The following is a 24,755-nucleotide window of genomic DNA, read 5'->3' as shown; positions in this document are numbered from 1 at the left end:
ACATTTAGGAAATAAATCCTGGAGTTGGAACTTATTTACAATCATGCCATTGACATTAAATATTTTTTTAATTTATAATTTTCTATTTATTAAATTATGATAAGGTTTTCAACTTTCCAAAAAAAAATATTTACATTAAAATACTAATTTGATAATTAATTAAATAAATATAACATTCCCTAAACTTTAAAAAAAAATATTCTCCCTAATCAAAGTAAGAATACGTGATTACACAGATTACACAGATTTTTCTCTCTAATTAGTTGTTAACTGAAATATTATTGCCTTGAAGAAGAAAGCACCCTAAAAATATTTTACCAAATATATAACATATCTTTATTTTATTTTAACGTGCATATGATTTGTTTAAAATTATATCATTCTGCATATATAAAAGAAAATTGGTGATTACGGGTTATAACAAATGATAAAACTGAATATATATTAAAGAAATAAATGCAACTTAGTTTTTATATATTTTAATTTAATAAATATAGTCTTGTGGTGTACCGCGGATGAATATCTAGTATTAAATATAAGCCATCAGATCTAAGCTATTAATGAAAATCGGGCCGTTCAAATTTTATTTAGTTTGCTTTCTTTAGTTATCCTCTTGTTACAAGTTTATGGTTAAAATTGTCCAAAATTATGGTGAACAATGTAAAACTAAGGGACTGTTATTGGAGAAGTGATTTCTAAATCCATATGAAATTGTAAATTATACAAATCAAAACACATGGATTTTGAAATAACATGTTTTATCCTGATTTGAACCCTTCTATTTTACACTTTCAAATCCATTCAAATCCATTTAAAACATATCGTGGATTTTAAAATCCAAAAACAAATCATTAAATGAATAACATGAGATTTTAACAAGTATTTGTAAATCATAGAACCAATAACACCTAATTTTAATAAGTATTTTAAAATCAATGATTAAATAACACATGATTTTTGTTTGAATTTCCAAATTCATTAAAATGATAGAACCAATAACTCTCTCTAAGCTAAAAAGTACACCAATAGCTAAAAATATGTCAAAGTGAAATAACTTTGTATGAAAGTAGGTGTACATGTGAATAACTCTTTTTATATACCATTGCATAATACGATTGCGTGCTGATATTTTTGTTTCCAATTATAAAAATAAAAAATCAACATATTTATTGTGATTTTTTTTTTTTGTGTATGCGGATTCTTGCATTTAACAAACCCCTAAAACATAGTCACGGAATCACAAATTTATAATTCATGTTTGTTAAATTCAGGAGTGATCAACCAAATTTTAGAGTAGAAGCGTTTACCAAAATCTCTGTAATGATATCAGTATCTTGATACTCGGCTTTTGAGTTTTGATCCTAACCAATCATGTTTTCAAATTTCTATAGTGTTGTATTATATTTTTGACTCTTAAAAGTCCTTTTTTATATAATGATTGGTTAGGTTTATTTCATCTAAATATTCAATAATAGTTTACTTTTAAATTTCCTAATCTTCGAGATATTAGGTAAAATCTTATATTTTCTGGTGGAAAGAGTAATACTGTCCTTTTATTTGTTGACATCAAGATATATAATTAAAGCCAACCAAACCAATAGTACATAAGCAAATTAAAAAAAAAAAACCGAATATAAAAATATCAAACAGTATTTTTCTACAACAGTTGATCATGCAGCCAAGAAGATCCTCGTAATGCTAAGTAGGACTGAATACGTCTCGCAAGAGTGACGTATCTCAACTTGTATTTGCTGAGTTGGTAACCTTAAGATCAAATGCTGAAAGCCCATCAAACCCTGAATGCGGTCAGGATGCGGGTTTTAAATTGCCTCCACCGCAACATGCACTCTGCTTCTATCTCAACTTGTACCACATGTAAATCCTTTAAGCTCTGAAGGGCTCAAACTATATATCGTAGTTATGATCCCATCTGATTTGTGCTTGGGACAAAAGCGTCGCAAGCATGAAATATAGAGTCTAACATTACATAGATTAGGAAACTATTTTTAAAAATATTTTGGTGTTTCTACGAAAAATGACAGTTTCTTCTTTGACACAAGTTCATTCATACTTTGATTGACTTATGAAGCATAATTGTTCACACCAACATTTAGCACTGATAAAAAAAAGTATATCTTGTTTGTAATTGTTACTAGTATGATTAGTGTATATAATTATAATTTGCTGAAACTAGTACTTTTAATGTTTCATTCTCCCTCCAGATTCTATTTCGCCAATTTTTCAAAGGTAATGTTTTACATTTTAGATCCAAAATTAATTCATTAATTATTTTTCTCTAAAGTTTTTTCAGAAGTTCAATAATGTTTAGGTTGATAATCAACAACTTCTCGCTTGTTTGCTTCCATCATACACTTCATGGCCCACAAAAGCGCGAAAGAGCCAAAACTTGTAGTGATGGCGGACACAAAAAGATGGCGTGATTTATGGTCTCTGCCAATTCCCGCATTTTGTGCAACTCGGATCACATGCAATCCCGCGATACCTCAAATTCTTTGAAACTGGCACATAGCCAGTAAAGGCTTGCAACATGAAATGTCGGATATTCGGTGGACACTTGTTCTTCCAAACATGAGCTTGTAAGGTTTGTCAATCAAAGAAGCAGGGTGGCTTGGTTTGAGAGACACTGATCGTTTTAATCAGCCGCTCCTAGCGAAACAAGCATGGCGGTTGTTGGATGAGCGAAACTCATTACTGGTTAGAGTATATAAAGCAACTTATTTTCATGACAAGCTTTTTCTGAAAGCAAAACTTGGATATAGACCTGCTTATGCATTGCGCAGTATCATGTATGGTCGTGAATTATTAGAGCGGGGAGTTATGAATGTTAGAATTGCGGAATAGATAGGAGAATAAGAGAGTAACTTAGGAGAGAAGAATAGAGTGAACAAAAGACTTAATTAGAGTATCTCAAATGTATGTTACAATGCTTCTTATAGAGAGACAGATAGCATATAGCCGTTTGAGAGAGGAAGAGTAGTGATAGTGACTCTATGTTGACTTGTATTGTGAGCTCTTAATGGTGAGAGCGACTTGCCTGTCCCTTGTTTGGCTTGCACCAACTCGTCCTCCAAGGTACACATGTGATGCTTAACCTCCTTAAATATTTCACAACAACTCTCTTCTAGATTCTTCTTCTTCTTGGGCTTCAATATCCTCTAGGCCTCTTCTTCTCACTCGATTCATGGCCTATTGACCACGGTTGTACGGACAGTCGCATGGACACCATTTCCTTGATCACATGTTCCTACTCCTGATCAATACTCCCCCTCAAGTTTAGCCGAATGCAATGGCTAAACTTGTAGCTCCATGAGTCATCATCTCATTAAAAACCTCAATATATAAAACCACTTGGGACAAAACTATATTGAGGGAAAAAGAGTGTGATGCCTCCGAAAGAGGGAATGTGAGATCACGGATGAGTCAAGTCCACAAGTCCTAGTTTGCTAAAGATATGGGAGCATACTTGGCGACTTGCAGCCTTGGTGAATATATCAGCGAGCTGATCCTTGCTTGGTGTAAAATATGGAAGAGTAACACCTTCTTCAATCTTCTCTCTAACTTTGTGGCAGTCTAACTCAATGTGTTTGGTTCTCTCATGAAACACTGAGTTGGTTGCAATGTGTATGGCTGCTTGATTGTCACAGTGCATAGGAATGGGAGTAGTTGTCTTGATATGAAGATCTTCGAGCAAAGCCTTGAGCCATGTAAGTTCGGTTGTGAACTTCCTCATTGCAGGATATTCTGATTCTGCACTGGACATTGATACTACCTTTTGCTTCTTTGTCTTCCATGTGACAAGGTTACCTTTGATGAATGTACAGTAGCCCGTTACAGATCTTCTATCTGTTTTATCACCACCCCAGTCTGCGTCGCAGTATCCCACAAGGTCAGTATTAGAGTTCTTTCCCATCCAAATGCCTTGTCCAGGGCTTCCTTTAAGATAATGGAGAATTCTCTCCAAAAGACTCCAATGATATGTTGTGGGAGCTTTCATGTATTGACTTACCTGATTCACAGCATAGCAAATGTCAGGTCTGGTGAGAGTTAAGTAAATTAGCTTACATACAAGTCGGCGGTAGCCAAAAGGATCTTCGTATGGTGGATCATGTCTCTCCCCCATTCTCTCAACTTGATATCCATCTAGAAGTGGTGTGTCTATAGGTTTGGCTCGTAGCTTCCCTGTCTCACACAATAAATCAAGAGTATACTTTCGTTGTGATAGAAATACGCCCTCCGGAGAGCGACATACTTCAATCCCAAGAAAGTATTTAAGCTCTCCAAGATCCTTTATGTCAAAAACTGAATTTAAATGAGCTTTGATATCTTTAATACCCTCTTGGTTGTCTCTGAAGATGATTAGATCATCAACGTATATGAGAACAACGACTATACCTTTGGCACTTTGGAGAGTAAAGAGAGTAGTGTCTGAATGATACTTCTTAAAGCCATGGTTTATAAGTGTGGTGCTCAATTTGTGATACCAGGCCCTAGGAGATTGTTTTAGCCCGTATGTAGCCTTTCTCAGTCGCAACACCTTTCTCGGAGATATAGTATCTTCAAGGCCTGGTGGGGGTGTCATGTTACTTCTTCCTCTAATTCTCCTTGTAAAAAGGCATTCTTGAAATCCATCTGCCACAACTCCCAAGATAAGTTAGTAGCAAGCGAGAGAACTACCCTTACTGTGTGGATTTTAGCCACTGGTGCAAATGTGTCTTTCTAGTCTTGTCAATAGGTTTGTGTGAATCCACGCGCCACTAGTCGAGCTTTGTAGCGTTTGATGTCTCCATTTCTCAAGTATTTGATTGTGAATACCCATTTTGAACTCACTGCTTTCTTTCCTGGTGGAAGATCAGTTTCGTCCTAGGTGTGGTTGTGATTCATGGCTCCAACTTCATCATCTACCGCATTTAACCATTCTTTGCGTTCTTTGGCTTCTTCATAGGTGCTTGGTATGTGATGTTCATCTATCTTCCTAAGAAATGCTTGATGATCAACCGATAGTAACGCCAAGGAGCACACAGCTTGAATCGGATGAGCAATGGCTTGGTTGTTGTAGTATAATCGTTTGTCTTTCCAGATTGATGGATACTTGATCCGTGTACCTCTCCTTACTGGTGGTGGTGTCGGATCATGATGTGATGACGTCGGCTCTTCTTCGGTTTGAACTCTGATTTGAGCTCTGTTTTGAACTCTGTTTTGAGCTTCCAGCATCACATCGTCATCTTCCTCCCCCTCTGACGCCTGAACCAGAACCTCAGTCGAATCATTGATCTGTTCTCCCGGTAATGACAAAGTTATTGGCGGTAGTGCATCATTAGTAGAGTCAGGTTGAGTATCCTGGGAAATTCTTTGAGGTGGATCGAAGGTAGTACCAAGATGATCGAGTAGGAACTTGAGACTTGCAGACCGATCAGTCGGAGTGGCCAAGTCTTTAAAGGTAGACCAGTCTTTCTTATCAAAGTATCCTTGCTCTTCAAGAAACTTGACATCTCGAGAGACAAAGATGCGATTATTGATAGGATCAAAGCACTTGTACCCCTTTTGGGTGATCGAATAACCCAGAAAAATACACCTTGTGCTCTTAGCTTCTAGTTTGTTCCGTAATTCTCCTGGCACTAGAACAAAACAGACACATCCAAACACTTTTAGGTGACTAATGGATGGTTTAAAGGTATTCAATACCTCGAATGGTGATCGATCTTCCAAGATCTTGGTTGGGAGTCGATTGATTAGATAGCAGGCTGTCATCACTGCGTCGCCCCAATATCTCCTAGGTACATTGGTGTGAAACATCATTGATCTTGCCACTTCTATCAGATGTCGGTTCTTCCTCTCAGCTACTCCATTTTGTTGAGGAGTGTATGGACAGCTAGTTTGGTGTATAATACCGTGTTTTGCTAGATGTTCTATGAAACGATTGCTTGTGTATTCTCCTCCATTATCTGTTCTAAACACTTTAATCTTAGCATTAAACTGATTAGTAACATAATTTTGAAAGTTCACAAATGCATCAAACACTCGATCCTTAGATGGCAGTAGAGTGACCCATGTTTATTTCGATTTCTCATCAATGAAAGTCACAAAGTACTTGTTGTTGTCTCTAGAGACACACGGTGATGTCCACACATCCGAATGAACCAAGTCAAAACATTTTTCATAAAGAGTAGTAGACTTGGAAAATACAGTTTTACAGTGTTTACTAAGAATACATGCTTCACAAGTTGAATGATCAAAAGAGACATTAGGTATCATTAGTTCAAGTGCACGAGAATGAGGATGACCTTCTCCAATCACTTTTCCAGTCTCAATATCCTGAAAATAGACATCATTAGGACCAATTATAGCATAGCAGTTGAGATCATTGGTTGCCCTTTTTACTGATAGGAGATTAGAAGTGAACTTAGGCATATAAAATGCCCGATCCCTTGAAATGATATCTTATCACCATTAGCTATTATGACATTTCCTATAGCAGGTTCAATATTGTTTAGGAGACTTGAATTACTGATCATGTGATGTGACGCTCTTGAATCAACAATAAGAGAGCTCTTAGGACTAAAGGTTAAGAATGTTTTACAAGACTCCTTTAGAGCTAGAGACTTAAAAGAGAGCTTCCAGATCGGATTTCTTCACATATTCTCCAGATGCCACCTCTCCACCGTTCTTTGATTGGCAGGGTTGACCTTGTTCATCCTTGGTGTGGGTTAGGTTGGCTCTCAGATCTTTGTTGTTGATAGCTGCAGGTCGCAAGTGAGGATGGAGGAACCAACACTTATCTTTGGTGTGACCCTTTCTCTTACAATGCTCACATCCTCCCTTTGATTTTCTATCTTCATGTTTAAAAACTCCTTTGTTAGCTGTGACTAACTCTCCTTCGCCACTGAAGAGACCAAGTGATCCTTGTTCTTTCTGAATTTGTGCGCACATGTCATCATGCCAAACACGTTCTTGAGAGTCTCCCATAGTTCACTCGCTGTCTCATAGTATGAGTAGGCTTCGAGGATTGGAGCTTCAAGAGAGTTTTGGAGAATTGAGAGGACAGTTTGATCTTCTTGGAACTATTTGGCTTCCTCTTCGAGTCTAGCCCCCTCTTCATCTTCTTTGACGGTTTCTTTCCCATCTTCCTTGGTGGATTTCTTTGGAGCTTTTCCACCTTCAATATGGCTCCAGAGTCCGCGGCCACATAATGCGGTTTTGGTGGTTCTTGACCACAAGAAATAGTTTCCTCCTTTTAGGACGGTAGGTAATACGAGAGGTTTTGAGTTTTCCATGGTTGTTTGCTAAGGACCGTTGGATAAAACTTTTAACCGGAGAATAAAAGATGTAAACTAGGGTCTAACGAAGAACAAGAGTGATAAGACTTTGAGAATGCAGAGGATCAAGAGAATGAGAGATTCAGATTGTCAAGAACAACAACCTAGCTCTGATACCATGTTAGAATTGCGGAATATATAGGAGAATAAGAGAGTAACTTAGGAGAGAAGAATAGATTGAACAAAAGTCCACTTTGAGCCTAATTCAAGTCCAAGAAAGCCCAAAATTATCACTTTATTTTGTGGTCAAAGAGGAGTGAAGAAAATATAGATACATGCATCAAGAGTTACTTTGCAGGAAGAGATACATGAACCAAGAGTTGAATCTTCATCCAACTATCTATCTTTATTGTTTTTAGTTTCAAGAATAATACTTGACTTTGTTACCAAGTTTTCTTATCGTATATAAACTCATGTAATAGTAATGAAATAATCAACCAACTTTTTATCAAAACCTTTTCTTTTCTTTGAGAGTGATTCTCTTCTGTTCTTTGTGAACAAAACCGATTGCTTGGTGTGATTCCAACAATCAAAACCGACTACTTGGTGTGATTAAAATAGTTAAAACCCCGATCTCCTTGGTGCGAGGCTGAGAGATCCGATCTTTTTGGTGCGAGGCTGAAAAATCAAACCGGTATATCAAGAGTCTTTCTGCAACTGTTGTGCAATCATTCATTCCACCATCCTTATTCTTGAGGCTTGATACTAGGATTTTTGTATGTCTATCCTAGTAGGTTCAATTAACCTTATGCAGTTGTAATACTTAAGGTGTCAATCCAGTTGGGAAACTTTACTAACAATTGAGATGCAATCAAGATTTCACAAGTCAAGCCAATATAAAAAAAGTTTTTTTGGCTAACAACCTAGAGTGATGAAAATGCAAAACGGAAATGAGCTACAGGACTAGAAACGAGAATGTATGACAGAAAGCGAAAATGAATGAAAACAGAAAACGAGTCTAAGCAAGAATTAGATAGCAAGATCAGAAACAGTTTCAGGATGTAATAAAAATCAGAAAGAAAGAAGTCCTAAGGATGGGAGTAATTGATGTCGGTGGAGTATCCTAGTCTACATAGTGTTTAACATGCCACAAGCGATCTATCCCTAAACAACGAACATCACAACTTAGCTAATCCAATCTCTTGGCAAAAGCTACTCAGACTCAACCACTTCCATACCCAACTCTCGCTAGAGAAACATGGTTGAGCAGGCATGACAAACAAGTTCATTCATGTCAACAAACATCCTAGACAACTAATCTCTTAGGCTAGGAACGTAAGTCTCTGGCACTAGTTGGTCAGACATTTCATCAAACACCTTTTGGGTGTGGAAATATCTCGAACCTAGTTCCAATTGATCAGAGAGAAACTAGCATTTCTAACACTAGTCCAGAAGGGAATCATAAAAATCAAAGCTTAAACACTCTACATCCTAAGATCATCCACCTAGTCTATCCCATCCACAAGAACTCTAGCACTACTCAGATCCGGAAATCATCACCAAAGACACAAATCCAGAAAATATTGAACAAAGCATAATAAGATAGAAAAGGATGAAATGAACAACTTTGCAGAAGAAATCAAATACAAAAACTAAACGGATTAAAAGATATCTGGATACTAAGTCTCAAAACGTTTTAGGTGGCTAGGTAGAACCTTAAGAACAAAACGAAAATGAGATAAAAGATAAGATGTCTCAGCCAAGATTTAACAAAACGTATTTATAGTAATCCAACATGGAAAACCCTAAAACTTAAAACGACAATATAGGGCGTCGGTTCGGGAATCTCCTGAAGCGTGTGAAACCAACATGTGCGGTCGAGTCGCGTGTCGTCTCTCCTTGGGGTGCGGTCGAGTGGAACGGATCGAGTCGAGGTCATACGACTTGAGGTGGGTCAATTGGAGGTAATGCGACTCGAGCTGGGTCGAGTGGAGGTGATGCGACTCGAGCTGGATCGAGTGGAGGTGATGCAACTCGAGCTGGGTGTATATGTATCCACTAAAACGGTGATAATTCTTGAACCACAGCTCCGATTGGCTTGAAATAAACGGCATTGGAAAGACGACTCAATTCTCTATAACTTTGATGAAGACGTCAAAAGCTGAATCTCTCTACCGGTGGCTCTAACGTTAACTCTAACGACGACTCGAATGGCGACTCGATCGGTGATGGTGTTGGCTTGAACGACGTCGACTCGAACGGATCCAGTGGCGGCTCGAGTGGGTGACTCGAACGGTGCGACTCCGACATCTTCTTAACACCTGAAATACTCCGAAATGCACGATGTATGCAAAGATGATGCAAGAACTACCTAAATATGCAAAGTGTACAAAAGAGACTAGAAATTGATGCAAAACAACTAGTTGTCCTAGCTAAATGCATGACAAATACATGCTTAGCAGAGACAAAATATAGACATATCAAGGCTTCATCATCTTTAGAATCGAGGTGTCTCTATCAACCAACTCGAAGGTGCCGAATCCTTGGGAAGATCATATCACTTATCCCGCTCAATAACTTCTTCTTGTTTTTCAATGGTTTTTGTGCGCTTGGGGTTGGAAAAGTTTGGGTTGGGCTAGCTCTCATTGACATGTAAGTTTGGACTTCGAACATGACTGAAATCTTGGTACCACCAAGCTAGTTTTAATCCTCTAAAACAAGTAAGCCCATCTATGATCGGAAGTTTCATTCTAGCTTTCGTCGATTTTTTTTAAAAAAAAACCTTGTTTAAAAAAAAAAACCTTGTTTAAAAAAAAAACCTTGTCCAAAACCCTTCTTCTAGTTTCTACATTTAATTCTTTATAAGTTTAGTCTTTTGTGTTTACTTGAAATTTTGTAATGTTTTTGCATTTTGTATAGAATTTGTTGTTCTGTAAGCACCATGTACGTACGTTACGTACGTAGTACCATTTAGCCTCAAAAGTCAAAACTCTTGGATTTACGTAGTACCATTGTCTTTCAAAATCTAAATTGAAAGATGCCACAATCTTTTAAAATTTTGGAGATATATCGTTTTATTCAAATATTAGGTTTTAAGAATTAAAGATTTGTGAGTTAGAATTTAGGATATAGGTTTAGATTTAGTTAATATTATTATTTCTTGAAGAAATATATACTTTACATATTTTATCCCCAATATTTTATGTGAGTTTAACGAGTGTGTTTAGTTCTTTTTTCTTTTCATTTGTTTTTTCTCAAAAAAAAATTATATTAATTAGACATCATTAATTACACATGAGTTCGTTTAACCAGTTACGGAAGATAGCGGGTACAACAACTACTAAACCAAAAATTATCAAAAAAAAATTATAATATATAATTAAATATATATATATATATATATAAATTATGAACATGATTAATAATTTTTAAAAATCATCAATAATTATTAAACAATCATTTGAAAATCAAACAAATAAATTTTGTAGTGAAACAAAAAAGAATTATTTCTATTGAGAAATTATAGTTAGCGAATGATTAGAGCTTGATAATATATTTTTTACTTTGTTAATTGTTCTGTTTTCTGTTCTTTCTTTTTTTGAGTTACCGGCAAACACCTTGCAGAATGAAGGTTTTGAAATTCAATAATGTTGAATGATGCAAAATAGTAAAAAATAATTTCTTTAATTTAATGAAAATGAAAACATTAATAACGGCACCCGCCCTCAAACAGATCATTTGCGGGTAATTGCAGAAGAACTAATCAAACTTGAGTGTTCACTGCAGAAAATAAACGTTTACATATGACCGAACTCCATAACACTACAAAGAATCAACGTTTACATATGACTGAACTCCAACTTAGTAGTTGCATGTATATATGTTAAAAATGATAAAATAATTGCATATTATAGTTGATAAAAAGTGCAAAAAGTAGGAAGAAATCATTTGATTTGACCACGATGGCCAAACACGTTAGATAGTTGGGCAGTCGCTACAACTAAGCAGCCGGCCCCTATTTTACATCCATCTATCATCAATAATTTGTACTATAACTCTTGTTTGACTTTGATTAAACTAAAGGGTCGTTAGCCACTTCACATTCGCTATTCTAATCTCTAATCTAATTCATCAGCCTTTTTAAATTAGGCTAGGTGGCCAACGAAAAAAAGTTTAAATTATCCATTTTATTTTGAGATATCAATTAGAAAAATATTGAAAAAAATAAATCAATTATTTTTCAGAAAGGAAAATATATTTGTCCATTTGGGAATCTTTACTCGGGATATCCCATCAAATCGTACTATAGTTTTTTTCCTCTATGTATTTTTTGTCAGAAAAATGTTTTTCTTTTTTACATATGTTAAAAATAGTACATATATACTGTTTATTATATCATATAATGTTTTTTGTCAAACTATTTCCTTTTAGTATATTTATTATTTTCCAAAACTATTATGTCTACAAAGAAACTTTTTTTTTGTAAAACAAATCTAAGATGCTGTTTTTTGTTTGACATTATATGAGATATGTTTACTGCAAAACAATCAACTATTATTTAGTATATATTTGCAAAACATAAGATTTGATTTCTTTATGTGTTTGCTACCTTTTTATTAATTATTTATTATAAACTTATATGCAGATTACTTTATGAAATTAAATCCTAATAATGTCTGTCCACTTTAAACTTTCAAGTCAACAATTTTTTTTTACAAATTCAAGTATGAAGTTTCTTAAAAAAAAATTGCTTATATAAGGAAATAAACGAAATAAACAATCACAGCAGTATAAAAAAGAGATAGCTATTACATTTTTTCTTTCTAAATAGATAAACACTAAAAAAATATTTACATGATCTTAAAACAATATAGGAGAATTTTCAAAAATACCCTTTTCTATATCATTTTTCAAAAATACTCTTTCATGGTGTACATTTTCAAAAACACCCATTTTTAATATATAAAATGACAAAATTCTAAACCTAAACCCCAAATATTAAATTCTACTCCCTAAAAACTATATCCTAAATGTAAAATAGAGAACTCAAACCTAAAAAAGATTCTAAAAATTAATTTAAGATAATGTAATAGTGTAAAAAAAAATGAAGTTGTTCAAAAATTTTTGAAAAGGATATGTTAACAATTTCTCAATAATATATTATATACCATATAATACCAGATATATATTATATTATATATAAAAAAGAAAAACGTAGAACAGAGAAAGAGAGTGCGCGACGAGGTCATAGTCGTGCTCTCGTTTTTGCAATTCACGTTTCTTCTCTCTCTCAGACTTCCTCTCGTCTCTATTACGTTTTTGCTCTTCACGAGTTTCTCTCACACACTCGCCCGTTTCATACTCCAAAACCATCTTTTTTATCGCCTTCCTCTGTTTCTCTCACAATTCTCAGGTGCACAAATCTCTCTTTTTATTGTTTGTGGGCATAATTTAGATGTTTATCATCTGATCAAGTTCATCATATTCATCAATCATCAACATTACAAATCTTCTTAATAGGTTTTAAAATGATTATAAACCATTTTCTGATTTTTTGTCCTAGTTTTATTCAATTGAATCAGAGTCGGATCACAATTTTTTAATCGAACGATCGGAGTTTTAGTCAATTTTGATGACTATTCTTACATTTTGTTTTACTCTGTTCTGTTCTTTTCCCTGTGCAAATTTTTTTTGAATAAAATTCTAAAACTATTTTGTTTCTTTAAACCTTTTTATTTATTATAATATAACAGATGAATAATTTTATCAGATGAATCTAAAAATAACTCCATATATTTCCAATTTTCTTACAGGAATGTTTTCACAAATTTCAAATTTTTATTTGTTCCTTATGTCCCACTTGCAAGTTGCAACATATTTTATAATCTTTTTCTTTTTCCATGCATATAAATAAATGTATGCAGAATTTGGTAACTTTGACATGTGTATGTCTTTTGTATATATCTTTTTTTTTTTGGGTGTAAACTCTTCCTTTGTTTTGCAGCAATCTCCAGCAACATGAACTTCATTGTTGCTAGATACTGATTTTTGTGGGACTTTATATGTTGCTTTGGTCTCAAGTCTAAAACCAGAGGAAATTTGTTGAAGTTTTTCAATGCTAAATTCTACTGGAGTAAGAACTCAACGAAGAAACTCAAGACCTTTGTCTGTTGGAGGTAGAGAGATTATTACTCTTAACAATATCTGTTTATCATATCATAATTGGTCTGAGAATTGTTTTGAGTTTTGTAGAAATGGATTGCTTAGAACCAAAAACAAAGAACAAACTCACTGGAAAGCTTCTCTTGATAGCTTCACTAATAATCTTAGCCATTATTGTGATCAGTCAAGCCTCAAGTTTCACATCTCCAAGCGTGGTAACACAATCGTCTCATACTCAAAAAAAAAAACACCTTCAAGGCTTTTTTTACACTCCTATAATTAATGTTTCCTATGTGGTTTTGTTGTGTTTGCTTTCAGTTTTCTCAAAGAGAAGAAGGAGTGACGCATGTGTTAGTCACAGGTGGTGCTGGTTATATCGGGTCACATGCCGCTTTAAGGCTGCTTAGAGATTCATACCGTGTTACCATTGTGGTATAATTCATATTATACTTTCAAAATTTTCAATAACTATGTGATAAAAATTTGTTACATTAATAAACTTTTGATCCTCTCAACAGGACAATCTTTCGCGTGGGAATCTCGGGGCTGTTAAGACTTTACAGCGATTATTCCCGCAAACCGGAAGGCTTCAGTTCATTTATGCTGACTTAGGAGATCCGGCAGCGGTATCCCTTTGTAACCTTTTGATGTTGTTAAGCTTTAAAGCATGTTTTTTTTTTGTGTTTTCATTCTTAACCATGCATACAATTTTCAGGTCGAGAAAATCTTCTCGGAGAATGCTTTTGACGCTGTGATGCATTTTGCTGCGGTAGCTTATGTTGGAGAAAGCACTCTTTATCCTCTAAAGTACAGTCCTAATTCATTCCATATAATTCTAAACATCACTGCAAGAATTTATTTTTCGGTCTCATTGTTTGTTATGTTTATTCGTTGTAGATACTACCATAACATTACATCAAACACACTAGGAGTTCTAGAAGCTATGGTTAGGCATAAAGTGAAGACATTAATTTATTCTAGCACTTGTGCTACATATGGAGAGCCTGATAAAATGCCAATAACTGAAGATACTCCACAAGTAAGTAACCTTGATTTCGAACTAGATCAATCGATATATAAATGAAACTCATCTTCTGTACTTGTTTTCTAATGCAAAATATCGTGTACTTAGGTCCCGATTAATCCATATGGAAAAGCTAAAAAGATGGCAGAGGATATGATTTTGGATTTCTCTACGAACTCTGACATGGCGGTTATGATCTTAAGGTTAGGTTCATTAAGTACTCTAGATATGATCAATGAAACAGTAATGCAGATGTCAATGAATCTTATGAACTTTGCCAGATACTTCAATGTGATTGGTTCAGATCCAGGAGGTAGATTAGGAGAAGCTCCAAGACCCGAGCTTCGCGAGCAAGGACGGATTTCTGGTGCTTGTTTTGACGCAGCTCGCGGTTTCATTCCCGGACTTCAAGTACATAAACATTACTTTCTTTGTTATAAGAAATATACTATAATCATATATTGCAATATCGTTTATACAAAATGATTGGTTTGGTGATAGGTGAAAGGAACAGATTACAAAACATCAGACGGTACTTGCATTAGAGACTATATAGATGTGACTGACCTCGTGGATGCTCACGTGAAGGCTCTCGAGAAAGCTCAGCCTCGAAAAGTCGGTATCTACAATGTTGGAACCGGAAAAGGTCTTTACTTCTAACATTTCCACTACACAAGAACTCTGTTTTACTTCTTCTTATAACCGTTCATCATCTAAGTACCATAATTTGATTTCAATGCACAATATTTTAGTTAAAAAATGTGAGTGTAACCGTTTTGTGGTTTGGTTAAACAGGAAGATCGGTTAAAGAATTCGTCGAGGCGTGCAAGAAAGCGACAGGAGTCGAGATAAAAGTAGATTTCTTGCCTCGACGACCGGGAGATCACGCAGAAGTTTATAGTGATCCGACAAAGATTTTGAAAGATTTGAACTGGACAGCTCGGTTCACTCATCTTCAAGATAGTCTTCAAGTTGCTTGGAGGTGGCAAAAGATTCATCCTCATGGATATGCTTCTTATTAAAAACAGAGCAAACATATAAAAAAGGCTTTTCTTGGTTTCAATATTTTCTTCTTTATTGGCATAATTTTTTGATAGGGATTACATATACGTAATTATTAATATACTCTAACAGCATATAGAGAAATGAATAAAATATTAAACGCAGTTTTTTCAAACTACCTGACGTTAGAAAAGTTATCGGGCCTCTGTGGTCCATTACAAGATAGAAAAATTAAGACTACGGAGAAGTGAGAATCGTGAAGCTTGAGGAGAAAGATAATCTAAACACACTCTCTGGCCGTCACATTTTGTTGCTACTGACAAACTTAGGCATCTTGATCTTGAGTGTCTTCTTGTGAAGCGTGAGTGTTTGGAAGTGAAGCCATTAAGCCTCTATATTAGTCAGAAGCTTGTTTACTTAAGACTCCATGGGGTATCGTTGGCTAGTTTTGAATCTGTTTCACTTCCTTGTCTCAAGACAATGCGTTTAGAGAAAAACTAGGTTTGGACCCGCACATACGTGCGGAATTATTTTTGCATATTTTAAAAAAAAAATAATTGTAAAGCGATTAAACCCGTCTAATATGTCTGATTGCAACATTTTTTTTTTGACCCCAAAAAAACTCATTCCTCGTAATTCATATGAGTACATAGTACGTCCGCATATGTTCTGCTTGAATTCTTGTTCCCAAAATTCTCGTCCCGTATTTTGTCATACATGAATATATCCACACAAAATTCTCATAACCTGATTATTATGGAACTAATTTGAAGGATTTTCTAAAATATAATAAATCTGGTGTTTAATCTTTTTTTCTTCTTAATATGTAAATTGGGTCAGTTTGGCAATATGGATATTTGATATGAATTTTTTTTAACCCTTAAATGTAATCCCCAATTAATAGTATAGATTTCCTTCAATTATTGAATGAAATATTCATTAGTTATATTAATGAAAATTTAATGTAAATAATATAGTAAGAGAAGGGCAAATGATAAAATGGGATAGAAAGCGTGAGTATTTTATATAGGTCCATTATAGGAGTAACCAAAAGGTATTTTATTAAGGAGAATTTTATTAATTTGGATATTATTAGTTTTTTAAGTAATATATGTGTTCGTAATTGATGGAGAAATAAAATTACAAAATTGTTTCGTGAGGGGAAAGACTATAATTGGTCATTAGATCCCTTATAGAATTGGTCTTAGTTATAGTATTATATCACTGGATTTTACAAATTTTAATTGGTCATTAGATCCCTATATATCTCAGCTATTAGTATAATATTATTACTTGTTTTATTTTTATTGGACTGGATTTTATAAATTTTAAGATTTCTGTAAAACACTATAACTACATATTTATATATAATGTTTAACTACATAGTTATCCAAATTAAAGTATATATTCATGTCATTTTAATTGGTGATCATATGTTTTTTTGGGCAAATATAGTTATTGTTTTTAGCAAAAGAATAAACATTGAGCCAGTTTCAAATGATCTTTGATTCTTTCACCATTAGAGCTTCATAAAATTATTAGAAAGGTAACATTATTTATATTTCAGAATATATGATTTTAAATATATACTTTTTTACATCTCATAATATAGTTGTATTATTATATTACAATACATACTGAAATTAATTTTGAAAATATATAGGAGATAATATTTATTAATTTTTGAATAATATTTACCAATTTTAGAATTAATAGGAGCAAAATATTATGTATATAAATAAATTGAATAGGAGTGGCAGTTGAAAAAAAAAATGACAGTTTTATGTAATTTTATGGAATACTAAGGATTAACAATAAATTGGGTACAAAGCTCTCTGGCGATGATACAACTTTTTTCTAGAATGCTTCTCTTTTAATATATAGCGGATGTTTATGCCAAGAAAAAAAAACTATTTTTATGTTTTTTATACAAAATTATTAAAATTACTGATTTTACATATATATTTGTTGAATTTACATACATATATAACCCAAAAAATATGGGGCCTTTTAAAGTGGAGGTCCAGTTCAGCTGAGAATATGCTAATTTAGTTAGGCTATCTCCAACATTGTTACTAAAGCAGATATTCTTTATTAAAATAACAATAAAGAGGAGACAAGCATAAGAGAGACGAAGGAACGTTTCTCCCAGAACTTAAAAACCCGTTTCTCACACATGTGTCAGTTTTCTATTGGTTTATTTATTAAAACATTATTAAAAATTATTTAATTAAAACATGATTTTTTTTTGTTTTTTAGCAACCCTCAACGTTTCCATCGTTGGTTATGCTCTTAGTACTTCAGATAACTGATTACTAATTTTTGAAAGCTTATTTTCAAGTGACTCGATACCACTCTCTATTATGTAAAAAGCGGAAGTAGTCATCTGTACAATTTTCAAATTATTGCTTAGGCTTTTTACTTTCTCGTACACCTTTGGCACCATGGTTGTCTTTGGAGTGAAGGATAGGAAAAAAAATCAAATAAAAATCAGAAATTGTTAGAATCAAACATAAATCCTAGAGAAACACAATCTATGAAGTTAATTGGAAACATTTTACATTTTTAAATATTATAAAAATTATCTTAAATAATTAAACATGTATATAATAAATTTTATACATGCATACACATTATCTAAATTTTTTGAAAAAAAAAATCTGTAATGTTAATTGGAAATGTTATTCATTTTAAATATTATACTTTAGACAAATTATTTTTTTAAAAATTAATATATAAATGATTTTTCAGTCACTGTGTCAGTTCAAACGATCGCCGGTAATCTCAGCGACTGTTTTTCCGGACCTAGCGACGGTAAATCCCGTCTCCAACTAATATTTATTTCTGATTAATCAATGATTTTGTCTTTATTTGCGTCATTTTTTCCAGTCGCTCCAGCGTCACTCTTCCGAACAGGGTGTAGAATTTACCTATTTAGGGCCTAGCCCATCATGAGTAGGCCCAAAAGTGAAACAAAGCCCGACTATAAGTATCTCTCTCGTACTCTTTTGCTTGTGTAAAACCCTAGAATTTTTTCCCTTTCTCAATTCCCAAATCCTAACTCTATTTTTGGAATTCTCCGCCGTTTTCAAGTCCACCGCGACGATGTCGATGTCGAAGAGCGCTAAGATGCTCCAGTTTATAAACTTCAGAATGAGAGTAACGATCCAAGATGGACGACAGCTAATCGGAAAATTCATGGCGTTCGATCGCCATATGAATCTTGTTCTAGGAGACTGCGAAGAGTTTCGGAAACTTCCTCCGGCGAAAGGTGGCAAGAAGACGAACGAAGAAAGAGAAGAGCGTCGTACTCTTGGTTTGGTTCTTCTTAGAGGCGAAGAAGTGATTTCGATGACTGTCGAAGGTCCACCGCCGCCGGAAGAGTCTCGCGCTAAATCAGGATCTGTAACCGCCGTTGCTGGTCCCGGAATCGGCCGCGCTGCTGGACGTGGAGTACCGACTGGTCCATTGGTTCAAGCTCAGCCGGGACTGTCTGGTCCTGTTCGTGGAATTGGTGGACCTGCTCCTAATATGATGCAGCCACAGATCTCTAGACCACCGCAGATAATTCGACCTCCGGGACAATTGCCGCCTCCTCCTCCGCCCGCTTTCGGTGGTCAAGGTGGTCCTCCTCCACCTTATGGTATGAGACCCCCGTATCCTGGTCCACCACCACCTCAGTACGGTGGACAAAGGCCAATGATGGTTCCTCCGCCTGGTGGTATGATGAGAGGACCTCCTCCACCTCATGGGATGCAAGGACCTCCTCCGCCTCGCCCTGGAATGGGTCCTCCGCCTGGTGGTGCTCCGATGTTTGCTCCGCCTCGTCCTGGCATGCCCCCTCCTCCGCCAAATCACCAGAATCAACAACATTGATTAGGTTAGTTTTATGAGAGTTTCTTTGAAGGCAAAGTTGTTTGATTGATATTGAATACTTTGTTAAGCCTTTATGGTTGGCTTGTCATGATCTGGATTGTAGTAGTCACTCCGTAGTTATATGGGTAGCTTGGTCATGATGTGTGGTTTGATTGAAATTGAAATTGTTTCGATTAGCTTGGCCTTCTGTAGTGACTCAACTTCTTAACTTACCTGCTATCTCTTGAGTTGTTTAACCGAAACTCTTCGCAGTCTTTGTTTGAAGAAACCAACCGCTAAGTACAATTTTGTGGATCTGGATTGTAGGAGTCACTTCATCTACCACAAAGATAACATCCACAGGAATGAGTAGACCCCTTGGTTAGTCAGAACTCTTTTCTCCTGGGAGCTCGAGCTTACATGTTGGTGATTCGTTTGGAAGAAGCTATTGAGTTTACAAAAAAAAGTGACTTTGTAGAGGTTACAACATTGCTCTATGAACTTAATGTATAATTTGTAAAAGAGGCTTCTAATGGTTTTGACTGGCAAATTGGTACTCGCCAAACTAGGCATTGTGAAAGTCTTTAGTTCATACTATCCTCCACTGCACTGGTCTGCGAGTCAAACAAATCCTAAGTTGTTACCGTCTTATTGTGTCGTCTATCTCTCCCGTTTCTGGTAAAGTAAAGTAAAAAAAAATGAACGACGACTTACCGAAAGCAACATCAACCCTTAAAACATTCTCAAGTAAATCTGAGAAAAAAACATCAATAACGGAAGACCTTTTGTCTTTTTTCCTCAAGAGAGCAAAAATGTTGAAAGTAGTACCAGAACTCATCAAAGTGTGGGAGAGATGGAACATAAGAGGAGTAATCATTTTAAGTCTTACTCTTCAAACCATTCTCATTTGCTTCTCTCCTTTAAGGAAACGCACTCCAAGAAGGCTCTTTATCATGCTCTTTTGGTCCTCTTATTCCAAGAACCAAGGTAAAGAACCCAAACCAGATGATCCTCCTGATGGAAAAGAGCTCATGGCTTTATGGGCAGCATTCTTGCTTTTGCATCTTGTTGGACCAGACACAATCACAGCTTTCACGCTTCAAGATAACGACGCTCTCTGGCTCAGACATGTCTTTGGGCTTGTCTTTCATGCATTGCTGGTGGCTTTGTGGTTCTCCAGTCTTTACCTAATAGCCTTTGGGTGATTATAGTTTTAGTGTTTGTTTCTGGGACTATAAAGTATCTGGAAAGGACAACGGCTTTGTATAGTGCAAGTTTGGACAAGTTTAGGGATGATTCAAGCACCAGACCCAGGACCAAACTACGCCAAGCTTATGGAGGAGTACAAGGCCAAGAAAGAGGCAAGATTACCGACCAAGATCATTCTGATGGATGAGCCTGACAAGCAACATAGGCCTAAGAACAGAGAAGTGTTGACCCATCTTAAGATTGCTCAGTATGCTCATAAGTTCTTCAACACATTCAAGGGCCTTGTAGTCAACCTTATCTTCAGCTTCAGGGAGCGTGATGAGATCCTAGAGATCTTTGAGAATCTGAAGAATCCAGAAGAAGCTTTGAGGATCATTGAGATTGAGCTTGGCTTCCTCTATGATGCTCGATTCACCAAGATCACGGTTCTTCATACTGTTTTGGGAATTTTCTCACGCATCGTTGCTTATGGCACCCAAGTGGCTGCATTCATCCTCTTTGATAAGAAACCCAAGAAAGAAAAACTAGTTCATGGAGCTGATGTTGTTACACGCTGTTTGCAGTTGGCATAGCTTCGGATTCATATCCATCGTCTTGTTTCTGTTCTCAGACTGGACATGTGTTGCACTTAGTAGCTTGAAGGACAACCCCGACGAGCCTCAAACACTAAAAGAGAGATTTTTCAACTGGTTACTTGGTTTAAGAAAGCTGCGTTGGAAGCCACAAGAGTGTCACATGATAGGTGTGCATAAGTGTTCAACGGAACAAAAGCATGACGTGCTCACGACACCATTCTTCCTCCGGAGGTGGTGTGGAAGCATCAATGTATTCAACTTTCTAGCGTATGCCACAAAAGCAGAGGTAAAGAGGATCCACGACGCCAGAGGTAGTTTCGGCCGCTACTCATGGATCATCAAAGCTCTACCATTCGAGATACTCAAGTTCATCATCCAAAAGTTTTTTGGATGGAGTGCCAAGTTAATCAATGGTTTGCACAGGTGGGTCAGCCCCACAGAGTCAATGAGTTATCAAGAAATCATCCTTTGGCTCCTAGTACTATTTACCTGCCTGAGGATGTAGAGCGTAACAAACTGTTACATTATATTACAAACGTGGATTATGATAAGAGTCTTTTGATATGGCACTTCGCAACCGAACTCTGTTACCAACAAGAAGAGACCAACTCTGAGTTACCGCGAGTTCAGACTACAATACATGATGTATCTCCTGATCTTGCAACCTGGTCTGGACGTCAATAGTGATATTGATCCAATGGGAGTGAAGAGAGATCGAAGCAAGTCTGTGTTGTTTGACGCGAGCAGGCTAGCCAAAGACCTTATGCATCTGGAGTTGAGGTACAGCATAAACAAATGAGAGATATTGAGCAAAGTGTGGGTGGAACTTCTCTGTTATGCAGCTTGTTACTGCGACCCTACGGCTCACGTGGAGAAACTAAGCAGAGGCGGTGAGCTCATAAACTTTGTGTGGCTTCTAATGGCTCACTTTGGACAACAAATCAGTTATTGAGCCAAACTCATGATAATTAAGCAAGTGAATGACAAGAATAACATTTCTCACATGAGTCAGCTATGCAGATCCGAAAACCCGATTGTCCTACTACAAATGTCACATCCACAAGAGTGGTAAGACCCCTCGGCATAACTTTGTTCGCCCAGGAGCTCGAGCTTGCATTGTTGGTGATTTTCTCATGGAAGAAGCTATTGATTTTAGACACAGTGAACTTGTAAAAGAGTTACAAAATTGCTCTATGAACTGAATCTATTTGTAAAAGAGGCCTCTAATGGTTTTGACTGGCAATTTGGTTTTGACCACACTAGGCTATCTTTGCCCGGTTATGTACATAAGAATCTACTAACAGCAGATTCTATCTCTGGTTTATACATCACCCTCCACTGTACTGGTCTGCAAGGTAACAGTTCTTACTTCAGTTTCTCCTGCAATCACCACCGAGCATCTGTAATGCCAAAAGCAGATAATGGATTCTTAAAACCGACCAACTACATACTAAACCTGACTGATGATTTGAAAGTTGAAACTAACCTAGTTTTGATAACAAGTCCATGGTCCACAACGCCATCAATCGTTTCCAGGCTTTCAGCCACGTTAGCTGCAAACTTTCACATCGATTAACAAATATACCATCAATCAACAACATGCTCAACAATACAATGTCTAATGGACATGGTAGCAGTAAAGCTTTTACCGAGGCTTGGAATTGGAGTTGTAAATATAACATCAAGAATGTTGTGACCATCACTGGTTACTATAGGAAAGTCTCCTCCAAGAGGACCTGCATCACCTACAGAAGCTCTTCTCCACACCTTATACACATATACACACAGATAAAAAAACAAAATGAACCAGACGATGCTTAACACAATCAATAAGAACCAAAACCCCGAGAAAACAAGTGAGAAAGAACAAAACTGCACTGGCCTCATACCTCTGCATCGCCTAAATACAAGTCATCTATCTCCTCAGCTATGGCCAACCAATTAAGCTGCACCCAAAATTTCACAGGTCATATCTGGCTTTCCATGTTCTGAGTTGCATTGTAAATGCCCTCACCGTGGGACTAGAACAAATTTCCATTAGTAGGTATTTGCTTACGGATTGAACTAAAACAGGGATAGAACCTTCAAGGCTGGCTTTGTATTGTTCTTCCTTTATCAGAAAGACTGCCTCATCAGCTGCTTTCACAATAGACTGCATTGTCAATCTCTCTTTGTAAGCCCAAAGCTAACCAATGGGTTTATTATCATCAAACTGCAAATTTTAGACGAAAACTGCACACACCTTTTGTTTCAGAATATAGTCAGCTTCCTGTGAACTTCTACGCCGTCCAATAACTGCAATAAGCGTACTCTCTTCTACAGCATCAGCATCATGAAATGCAAAATCAATCTACAAAAGAACCAACACCTCAAACATTACCTCAAAATCAATCTACAAAAGAACCAAAATCGGTTAAGAAACCGCAGGGAAACGACTACCTGAAAATCATCTCGGAAATATTCCAAGGGGATCCCATACTTTGCTGCTTCACTCGCGCTTCGAGCAGACCTGAACAAAAGGTCAAGAACTAATCATCATGAAACATGTAAAAACTCAACTTCCAGTAGAATCATGATTCAAGAAGTAATGAGTTGAGATATAATCAACTGAATCAAACAAAAAGATGGATTCTTTAATGGAGTTCAAGACTCACATTGGTACACCAACAACACTTTGTAAAGAACCAGAACGAAGTTGCTGACCCAAATAACGTATAGCCATATCTGAAGCTTCTCCAGATCCTAAACCAATAACCATCCCACTCTTTACATAACTATCCACCTGAAAACATTTACCAGACAAAGCTTTGTAAGTATCAAGTATCAATCTTTCTTCAATTTTGTGAACTTTTAACACAATTCAAACAATACCCATTTGAAATTGGGTTTCAATGAACAATCTTTCTCTTGATTGATCATAGAAATGTGATGTTTTAAATTGTTAAAGAATTATTTTTTTCCCGGTTTAACCCTTACGGTGTGGTGAGCTGCTCGGAGAAGAGGAGAGACATCCGGAGAAAGACTGGCGCTTATTACTCGAGGTGCCGAAACATTTCTGAAGCTACGGCGGCGTGTGGGGGACACGGAAGAGAGTGAAAATGGAGTCGATACTGCTGCAAATGCCATTTTTTTTTGGAAAACGATTTGTGTCACCGAGTCACGGCGACTCGGTGGTGACTCTGTGGCTTTGCCGCTCTTATCTCGTTCAATATCGTTTTTGTGTGGCCGAGTTAGACGATGATATTAATTTTTTCTTTTTTTTGTTCACAGAATATTAAAAATTATAAATCGAATAATTTTGATATTTCGAAAATAGCCTAAAAAATATCACAAAAACAAAGTCTTACTTATAAAAATAAAACGTTTTCACACATCATTTTATGTCAAGTGAATACAATTAATAAAAATCATTTTAAAACATCTTTTCCTAAAAACATTTTTGAGAACTTAAATTAATCAAAGAGTTTGTGATTCATTTAAAAGTCGGAGGATTTTCAAAAATATCATTTTTTCTATATCACTTTTTAAAGATAAATTTTTACGTTATTTATTTTCAAAAATATTTCTTTTCTATGTATAAAATAACTAAATTTAAAGCCTTAAACTCTAAATATTAAACCATAATCTTTCAAAACTATATCATAAATGTAAAAT

General features: G+C 35.8%; 3 protein-coding genes and 2 pseudogenes across 8 annotated transcripts; 3 read left to right on the top strand and 2 right to left on the bottom strand.

The window, feature by feature from the left end:
* LOC109130463 (uncharacterized mitochondrial protein AtMg00810-like) lies at positions 3,431 to 4,600 on the bottom strand. Its single transcript, XM_019240032.1, has one exon. It carries the CDS (start codon positions 4,598 to 4,600, stop codon positions 3,431 to 3,433), a length of 1,170 nt encoding a protein of 389 aa, XP_019095577.1.
* LOC104760459 (putative UDP-arabinose 4-epimerase 4) lies at positions 12,505 to 15,565 on the top strand. 4 transcript variants are annotated; one of them, XM_019240184.1, is made up of 11 exons: positions 12,505 to 12,687; positions 13,279 to 13,450; positions 13,527 to 13,651; positions 13,755 to 13,868; positions 13,955 to 14,062; positions 14,152 to 14,243; positions 14,334 to 14,475; positions 14,569 to 14,663; positions 14,742 to 14,871; positions 14,962 to 15,106; positions 15,256 to 15,565. In XM_019240184.1, the coding sequence occupies exons 2-11, from the start codon at positions 13,390 to 13,392 to the stop codon at positions 15,480 to 15,482; spliced, it is 1,239 nt and encodes a 412-aa protein (XP_019095729.1). In that variant the 5' UTR covers positions 12,505 to 12,687; positions 13,279 to 13,389; the 3' UTR covers positions 15,483 to 15,565. The 4 variants fall into 4 exon arrangements, with proteins under 4 accessions (XP_019095729.1, XP_019095728.1, XP_019095727.1 ...); XM_019240183.1 differs by having other exon boundaries at positions 12,505 to 12,794; XM_019240182.1 differs by lacking the exon at positions 12,505 to 12,687 and having other exon boundaries at positions 13,172 to 13,450.
* On the top strand, positions 18,481 to 19,909 carry LOC104760460 (annotated as a pseudogene).
* Positions 20,010 to 22,025, top strand: LOC104760461 (annotated as a pseudogene).
* On the bottom strand, positions 22,218 to 24,377 carry LOC104760462 (probable ribose-5-phosphate isomerase 4, chloroplastic). Of its 3 annotated transcripts, none has more exons than XM_010483384.2 (9): positions 24,078 to 24,374; positions 23,756 to 23,883; positions 23,541 to 23,610; positions 23,344 to 23,451; positions 23,158 to 23,253; positions 22,991 to 23,047; positions 22,751 to 22,868; positions 22,588 to 22,654; positions 22,218 to 22,501 (listed from the first exon to the last, which is right to left on the bottom strand). In XM_010483384.2, the coding sequence occupies exons 1-9, from the start codon at positions 24,225 to 24,227 to the stop codon at positions 22,423 to 22,425; spliced, it is 873 nt and encodes a 290-aa protein (XP_010481686.1). In that variant the 5' UTR covers positions 24,228 to 24,374; the 3' UTR covers positions 22,218 to 22,422. The 3 variants fall into 3 exon arrangements, 2 of the variants coding, with proteins under 2 accessions (XP_010481686.1, XP_019095734.1); XM_019240189.1 differs by having other exon boundaries at positions 22,389 to 22,481; positions 24,078 to 24,377; XR_002036451.1 differs by having other exon boundaries at positions 22,469 to 22,501; positions 22,588 to 22,661; positions 24,078 to 24,377.

This window comes from Camelina sativa, chromosome 18 (assembly GCF_000633955.1).
Source record: "Camelina sativa cultivar DH55 chromosome 18, Cs, whole genome shotgun sequence".
NCBI lineage: Eukaryota > Viridiplantae > Streptophyta > Magnoliopsida > Brassicales > Brassicaceae > Camelina > Camelina sativa.
This window is presented reverse-complemented; position numbering and strand designations above follow the sequence as displayed.

Excerpts from the sequence above, each read along its gene's own strand:
- LOC104760459 (XM_019240184.1), top strand. The coding sequence starts at position 13,390 with ATGCTAAATTCTACTGGAGTAAGAACTCAACGAAGAAACTCAAGACCT. Across the intron at positions 14,063-14,151 it reads ACTTAGGAGATCCGGCAGCG|GTCGAGAAAATCTTCTCGGA; the intron begins GTATCCCTTTGT and ends TACAATTTTCAG. Across the intron at positions 15,107-15,255 it reads CAATGTTGGAACCGGAAAAG|GAAGATCGGTTAAAGAATTC; the intron begins GTCTTTACTTCT and ends TTGGTTAAACAG.
- LOC104760462 (XM_010483384.2), bottom strand. The coding sequence starts at position 24,227 with ATGGCATTTGCAGCAGTATCGACTCCATTTTCACTCTCTTCCGTGTCC. Across the intron at positions 23,254-23,343 it reads ACTATATTCTGAAACAAAAG|TCTATTGTGAAAGCAGCTGA; the intron begins GTGTGTGCAGTT and ends TTGACAATGCAG. Across the intron at positions 22,869-22,990 it reads TGTATTTAGGCGATGCAGAG|GTGTGGAGAAGAGCTTCTGT; the intron begins GTATGAGGCCAG and ends TATGTGTATAAG.
- LOC109130463 (XM_019240032.1), bottom strand. The coding sequence starts at position 4,600 with ATGACACCCCCACCAGGCCTTGAAGATACTATATCTCCGAGAAAGGTG.